At 37.9% G+C, this 8,380-nt stretch overlaps 2 protein-coding genes across 2 annotated transcripts; both read left to right on the top strand.

Annotated features, from left to right (window-relative positions):
* The first annotated feature begins 1,234 nt into the window (after nt 1-1,234).
* On the top strand, nt 1,235-2,660 carry LOC149402375 (uncharacterized). Its single transcript, XM_089608344.1, has 2 exons — nt 1,235-1,679; nt 1,732-2,660. Exons 1-2 carry the CDS (start codon nt 1,235-1,237, stop codon nt 2,658-2,660), a joined length of 1,374 nt encoding a protein of 457 aa, XP_089464470.1.
* Nucleotides 2,661-6,492: 3,832 nt separating this feature from the next.
* On the top strand, nt 6,493-7,767 carry LOC149402374 (uncharacterized). Its single transcript, XM_089608343.1, has 6 exons — nt 6,493-6,579; nt 6,664-6,893; nt 6,980-7,144; nt 7,253-7,357; nt 7,452-7,521; nt 7,663-7,767. The coding sequence occupies exons 1-6, from the start codon at nt 6,493-6,495 to the stop codon at nt 7,765-7,767; spliced, it is 762 nt and encodes a 253-aa protein (XP_089464469.1).
* The last annotated feature ends 613 nt before the right edge of the window (nt 7,768-8,380 follow it).

Below are 8,380 nucleotides of genomic sequence, written 5' to 3'. Positions count from 1 at the left end.
TAATACCCAAAAAATAAAAAATTATCAAAATTTCACCATATTTAGATGGAGGAAAATTTCCCACAAAATTTTGGCACATTTACACTACAGTCAAAGGTAAAGAAGGAGTTGTAATACTTAAAATATAAAAAATTAACAAAATTTTACTATTTGAGTTCGGGAGGGAAATTTCCCACTAACAAAATTGTTTCCCACCCATATATGAATATGAAAAGTAAGAAAAAATGACTAAGTATACTTGTACACAACACGAGGAACTAAAACAACTGAAACATTTATTATACCATATCTAATATTGCTAAAAAAAACATTTGAACAAGAACTTGACTCTCGTTGACCACCATCACTGACACCACCCAACATTGACCACCGTCGCAGCTTTGCCGGCGACACATCACAACCCTACAAACCTTGTTCTAGGTCTTCCAGTCATAATCCTAACGTAATCGTCTTCGATCGGTATGAGCTTTTTTCCGTTCTTCATCAGTTTTGTTGCTCGATTTGGGGTTATTTAGTAACGGATTTGAGAAATTTAGGGTTAATGTCTTAGAAATTTGTGGTTTATTTGAGGTCTCATTGCTTTGTTGCTCGATTTGGGGTTATTTGGGGTCTCATTACCTGTTCTTACCTATTTGTAGATTAAGAATGCAAATTATCTAGTTTATTCAGTTTTGTGTATGTTTTCTTATGTACAGAGATTAAACTCAGTCAACAATGGTTCGCGTGAGTAAGTAAACTGAACTCTATGTTTGTGCTTGTGATTGCTAATTGAACTCTGTGTGTGTGTGCTTGTGGTTGCTAATTGAACTCTGTGTGTTTGGTTTATTATGTTTTAGAGGTTGGTCATGCTCATCCAAAGGTCTCAGGAGTGACAAAACGGATACTAAAAGCCGTTAAAAAGACTTCGAGATCTTTTGGTCGTGGGGATAGTTCCCGAGAAGCACACGTTGGTGATCTTAGTACAAAGTAAGTACTTTTATGCTTGATATGTCATTTACACATTTACAAAGTACAAAGTAAGTTCTTGTTGATCTGGTTGTAGAAATATTAGACTATTAGGTCATTTAATAAATTGATTTAAATAACACATTTTCACAGAATTGACAAGTCATGGTTAAATTCCGATAGACGCTCAAAAGAATTTGAAGATGGTGTTGAATCTTTCTTACAGTTTTGTAAAATTAACGTACCCAATTTGGAGTCCTTACGATGTCCATGTAAAAGGTGTGGAAATATGGGATCGCATTCTTTTGAAATCATCAGAGATCATCTTTTCTGTAATGGTATGGACCAAACATACGTTATTTGGACATGGCATGGTGAAAACATGGTCTGTAGTACAGACAAAAAGCTCATCCACCAACCAAAAGCACATACTTTTGGTGACTGCGATGATGCTTTTAATACCGTCGAAATGGTTAAGGCCGCTAATAATCTTCTAGAAAAAGATTCTGACATGTTTGTTGAATACGTAGAAGATACGAAAAGGCCACTCTACGACGGTTGTCTGAAATTTACGAAGTTATCAGCTTTAATAAGATTGTACAATCTGAAAGTCAAACACGGGTGGAGCGATACAAGTTTTGACGAGCTGTTGATGCTGTTGGGTGACATGTTTCCGAAACGAAGTCAATTGCCAAAGTCTCTCTACGAGGCCAAGAAGACGTTGCGTACCTTAGGTATGGAATATGAAAAAATCCATGCTTGTCCTAATGACTGTATTCTGTATAGGAAGGACAAGGTTGATTTCGATGTTTGTCCTGTTTGTTATGCATCTCGGTGGAAAATTCCAAAAAGGGTCCATGAAACCTACAGTAGGTGTTCCAGCAAAAGTCTTGTGGTATTTCCCCCCAATACCCAGATTTAAAAGAATGTACGGTACACCGGAAATAGCGAAGAATCTGACTTGGCATGCCAACGATAGAGAAGTTGACGGGTATTTGAGACATCCAGCCGATGCAGCTTCGTGGAAATCGATAGATAAGAAGTGGCCTGCTTTTTCAGATGAATCAAGGAATCTTCGATTGGCTGTAGCGGCTGATGGGATTAATTCGTATCGTTCTTTTAGTAGTCAGCATAGTATGTGGCGTGTTACGTTGATAACATATAATCTTCCTCCGTGGCTGTGCATGAAGAGGAAGTATATCATGTTAACGTTACTGATATCGGGTCCCAAGCAACCGGGAAATGACATCGACGTCTACTTGGAACCCCTCGTGGACGACCTGAAACTGTTATGGAGCACAGGTATCGAAGTTTTTGATGCTCATTTAAAAGAGACATTCACTCTTAGAGCCATTCTGCTATGGACAATAAACGATTTGCCAGCGTATGGAAATATGAGCGGTTGTGTCGTAAAAGGCTACAATGGTTGTCCTGTATGTGGTAAAGACACACATGGCTTGTATCTTCGTCATAGCAGGAAGGTCGTATACCTAGGTCATCGCAGGTTTTTGAATCGGCATCATCCTTTCAAAAAAGCAAAGAAGGCATTTAATGGGTCCCAAGAACTCGGTGATGCTCCTACATGCTTGTCCGGAACAGAAGTCTTACAGAAGGTGACTCGTATTGGATATGTATACGAGAAATGTTTGAAGAAGAAGAAGGGTGAAGAAAAGGCAGATCCGATACTCCCTTGGAAAAAGGTCAATCTTCTTTGATCTTGAATATTGGGAGTTTCTTCCTGTGCGTCATATTTTGGACGTAATGCATGTCGAGAAGCATGTGTGTGAAAGTATTATAGGAACATTGCTTGATGTCTCTCACAAGTCAAAGGATGGTCTTAAAAGTCGCTTAGATCTTCAGGATATGGGCATCCGGACCAAGCTTCATCCAAAGGTTGGTGACAAGAAAACATATTTGCCTCAATCAACCTACACATTGACGAAGGAAGAGAAGAAAAGGTTCTGCAATCTGTTGTCAGCGCTCAAAGTGCCCGATGGCTACGGTTCCAACCTTAGAAACTGTGTGTCGATGGAGGAGTTAAAACTGTTTGGATTGAAATCACACGATTATCATACGCTTATGCAACAGATTCTTCCAGTCGCATTAAGAGGATTGCTGTATAAGAAGGTCCGAACCACAATAACAAGAGCCTCTCACTTCTTCAATGCGATATGCAGCAAAGTTGTCGATGCTTCCAAACTGGCAAGCCTTCAAGAAGAATTTACAACAACTATGTGCCTCTTGGAAAAGTATTTTCCACCATCTTTTTTTGACATAACGGTTCATCTAATGATACATCTAGTACGAGAAGTTAAATTTTGTGGACCGGTTCGTCTAACTTGGATGTATCCACATGAACGGAACATGAAAGTTATGAAAAATTACGTGCGCAATCGCAGCCGACCAGAAGGTTGTATTGCAGAATGTTACATAGTTGAAGAAGGTATGGAATATTGCTCGGAGTACTTGACTTCTGTAGAATCTGTTGGTGTTCCGTCCACGAGAAATGAATCGGGTGTAGATGTTGGCAAACCAATCTCTTCTGGAAGAGTGCATACACCTAAACAGATAGAATTGGAGCAAGCACATCTTTTTGTGGTGGAGAACACTACTGAAATCAGTCTGTATATCAAGTAAGTAAATAATTTTTTTTTACTTCATATGATATATGTTTTAAGACAAATGGTGACTTGTTGATATGCTACTTAGGAAGCATATGGAGTACTTGCTTGAATGTAATCCAAGTAAAGTGAAGGACCAGAAATGGCTTCAAGATGAGCACAATCGATCATTTACCAATTGGCTCCGTGACAAAGTATATGTTCATTATACAAAAACTAGTAACACAAAATCAATAAGTGTGTTATTTTTTTTTAAAATTTCTATAGGTTGCTCTTGATTTGGAAGAGTCTAGAGTTTCGGTATCACAGACATTAAGGTGGATGTCACATGGACCGAAAGCACACGTTCTTTCCTACAGTGGATATATCATCAACGGATTTCGTTTTTTCACAGAGGACCGTGATGACAGAAGTTATGTTCAAAATAGCGGTGTCGCAGTAATGGCTGAGACAATGCAAGTGTGCAGCTCAAAGGACAAGAAACCAATTGTTTCAGACATGACATTCTTTGGGACTATTCAACAAATATGGGAGTTAGACTATGTCGTATTCAAAGTGGTGGTCTTCAAATGTAAATGGGTTGACAGTTCAAGGGGTGTTAAGGTAGATGATGGATTCACAGTGGTTGATCTTTCAAAGACTGGTCACAAGTCAGATCCATTCATTTTGGCAGACCAAGTCAAACAAGTTTTCTATGTAGAAGACGGAATGGATACGTCGTGGTCAATTGTGGTACCGAATTTGAAAAATGACTTTGCTAGTCCAATACCAGAGGATGATGTTGATTATGAAGCTCCTGCCACCGAACTATTCTCTGATGCAGAGTCTTCAGATTCGACAGATGACGAAACATGTTTGCAAATAGATGAAGAGGGTACTTGGATCAATAATGACTAGTGCGAGGAAGAAGTGAGAAAACTTAATTAACATGTTTATGTGTGTGTGTGTAGGACTGCTTCATAATTAATACTGATGTATATTGTTTGTGTCTGTACGTGTATAATTCTGATTCATAACCTTATTGTGTTTAGGTGTAGTGTACCTGTGGTTGATGCAAAAGATGAAGACAAATCACAGACATCTCCAGCAAAAAAAAGGACAAGAAGGGCATGTATGGTTGAGGAAAAAAACACTGGCAAATTAGAGGCACTGAGACGTTTAGAGGAGGAAAAGAATGACGACACAGCAGTGGCACCGCAACCAAAAAAGAAGAAAAAATCTGGACCTGTAGTTCAGGAAAAGGAAAAACAAACATCAGTGCCAAATGACTGTACAACAGTGGAACCAAAAGCAAAAAAAAGGACATCAAGGGGACCTACTCTTCTTACCAAGGTTGTTATAGCTAGAGCAAATGGTGTGGTGAAGCTTATAACTTACAATGACCTTGGACAAAGCATCGGTGACACAAACTCAGAAATGCAAAGCTATGTAGGTGTTGTTGTGCGATCAACTGTACCCATTGAGATCGAAAATTGGCGTTCGGTATCAACTGAGCTCAAGGAGAAAGTGTGGGATCAAATCAAGGTAAAGCCATGTTCTGATTCCATTTAAAAACTATGGTGTCGTATTCCATATGTAATACCCGTGCTTTTTTTTTTATGCAGACATCGTATGACGTGCCTTTCGAGGGTAAGAAAGCTATATTAGCATCTGCGTGTACAAAGTGGAGACAGTTCAAGTACAAGCTGACAACCAATTACATCAACAACTATGTTGACAAGCCACGCATGTTTGCAAAACCGCCACCGGCGTATCCTTTTATTACGCAGAAATCTTGGAAGATTTTTGTTGCGAAACGTCTCTCCGATGACTTTAGAACTTTGAGTACAGAACAGTCTAACAAGTCAAAGAAGATCAAGTATCGGCACCACCTTTCTAGGCGTGGATTCGCAAAAGTAGCAGCTGACTTGGTGAGTATTGAAGTTGATATATGTGCATCAGACTGTTTTTTATATTGATATTGTGAAGTTTTTTTAGTATGTGGATTGTTTCATTTCCTGCTCTATTATAGTCGAAGGAAAGGGGTGGCACTGGTAAACCATCTCGAAGTGAGCTTTGGAAGATCGCTTATGCAAAAGGCAGTGCTGCAGAGGATGAAGAGATTAGCTCATTTATAGACAATCTGGTTAGAATAAATAATTGAACTATTTTTTTGTCTATCTGGGTAGTCAAACTTAACTTACCTATATGTTTGTATACTTGTAGGATGATTGTACCAAAAAGATTACGGATGGGGCTATTTATTTAAACCCGAAGGAAGACGCTCTCAGATTAGCGTTGGGAAATAAAGACCGTGGTGGTTTAGTAAGGTGTATTGGGCATGGCGTTACTCCTTCAAAGTACTTCAACACTCAAAGGCAGACAAAAACAAGCGCTGTCGTGCAACTCGTCTTAGAGGAGCAAAAGAAACTGACAGAGGCACATGAACGAGACGCCGATGAAAGGCGAATTTTACTATTACAAATCAAGGAACTTCAAGAGGAAAACATGAAGTTAAAGGCTGGCGATAACAACTTCAAAAGCTCTCTTCTTCGATCAGATAAGGGTAGTTGAACAGCCAAAAAACCAAATCTACACTTCTCCGATGATAAGGAAAATTGCAGTGACGAACAAAAACTCTACCAGGAAGAATACGATGATATCGAATTGATCGGGCGTAGAGATTTCGCCAACGGAAAGGTAAAAATGACCCCTGTTTTGGTTCTTAATTAGTTAATTGTTAAAATTTACTAAACTAAATTCTGTTTTTTTTAAGGAACAACCATGTAAACTAGCTGTGGACAGCATTTCTAATGTTGTTGCTTATGGTAAAATTTGTTCTGAAACTGCGACCAAAGGAACAGTTTGGGGAATCAAATTGGGGGATGAAGTTGTACGTGTCCATGTAGATATGTGCATTGATGAGAAGGCTATATCTCCAATGTGAATGGGTAGACATGAATTGACTGTCAAAGAAGTAGTTGGTAATCAAGTTCCGTGGCCTAAGAATATGGTTACAATTGAGAAATCCAAGGTAATCACTCAACTAATTCTTACGTGTTGCTCATTTTTTTTTAAATTATGGAGTCTAGAATATCCAATACGTGTTTCTTTTCAGGTGGTAACACCCGTTCGTGGGTCTCCCAGGAAAAAAACCAAACAGATATGGAGTCTAGAATATCTCAAGACTAATGTTGCTAAAGTCATTGGGAGTGACAACTCAATATCTTTTCCCTCGGACGAGAATATTTTTGGCAAAGATCGAGTTCTATATATTCTTCGTGATGATATTATGGCATTTTGTAGCATGGAGTGGATCACGTCGAGCTGCATTGTTTTGTACATGAGGTAATCTTTTCAATACTCATTGATCTATTTCAAATATATGTATATTTTAGCCACATCATAATGAATCTTTGCTTTATGTGAATTAGCTACTTGTATCAGAAGATCATGAGCATGAAAATTGGATCTATGTATGCGTTCATAGATCCAGTATCTTTGAATATGGGGACCAGTGGACAAAAATCTGACCTTATTGCCAACAGAATGGAGGGTTGTGGTGTTGGTCAACTATTCTTAGCTCCTTTCAATCCCGCGTAAGTATATTTACATGAGTATATTGTTATATGTTTTGAGTATTTATATGATTTCATTTTTCGTTGGACGGTGCTTAGACGATTAATACATTGTTTACGTGGATTCAGAAATCATTGGACGTTGCTTGCACTCGACCCGCATAATGACCGAGTTTATTACTTTGATTCTCTTGCTCGTAAACCTGGAAATGATATCAAAGCTGTTATTAATACGTGAGTTCACACATTGATCGACTTCTTCATATTTATGGATCTTACATAGTTATACATTACATATATATCATGACATGTGTATTTCTGTACGTAGTGCTATGAAATTATTCAACTCGAAAGCCAACAAAACTATGAAGAAACAAGCTACATGGGAAGTTGTTAAGGTATGTTTAAATTTTGTACCTAGTCTGATTTTGTGCTTGGGATTGAATCTGAAATTGGGTTGAGCTAGTGTGTGGATTGAATCTGATTTTTGTAGCTGACTCAATCATTGGTTGTTAACTTACTTTTTTCTGTTTGTCTAGTGTCCTCGACAACCGGGCGGAACAGAGTGTGGATATTATGTGATTATATACATGGAAGATATCATTGGCCATCACCTAATCTCGACTGAAGCTAAAGTAATTTGATTAGCCTTAATCTTTTATTTTTTTATGGAAAAATACAGCCTTAATATAGTTATAAGCTTGTTTGTTTACTTGATGTGGTTAAGTAATTTTCATTTTTATCATCGTTAATATAGTTCGATGGAAAACGTAGCTATACTCAAGACGAGCTCGATGTGATGCGCCAAGAATGGGCTGCCTACCTTCAAACTTTGTATTAGGTAGTGTTCTGGACACTATCAAACTATTTTGTATTTTATGTAGAATCATGATATCACTTGGATCGATTTGCTGTAGAATTGTGTGATATTTGGCACTTAGTATGCATGAAGCAGGGACGTCTTTGGATTTAGGTATTGTGGTTTTGTAGCATTACAATGCCTGTACTAGTATGGATATGTTGATGAATTTGGTACTTGGTATGATTGGTATGAATTTGGTACTCTTGTAGGATTATTCAGGATATATGGTTGGATGTAAATCTGGTACTTATGTGGATGTGTTTTTATGCATGTTTGTGTTTTGGTACAAATATAGGTACAAATTATATAAATTAGAAGATTGAACCATTTTAATTCAGATATATATTTTTATACAAAATATTGCATTCACAGATATTTTACTACATAATTCAAAT

This window comes from Urtica dioica, chromosome 3, assembly GCF_054948205.1.
Source record: "Urtica dioica subsp. dioica isolate 48M chromosome 3, U.dioica_male_clone48M_v1_H2, whole genome shotgun sequence".
NCBI lineage: Eukaryota > Viridiplantae > Streptophyta > Magnoliopsida > Rosales > Urticaceae > Urtica > Urtica dioica.
Note: the sequence above shows the minus strand (reverse complement) of the source record. Positions and strands in the feature narration are given on the sequence as shown.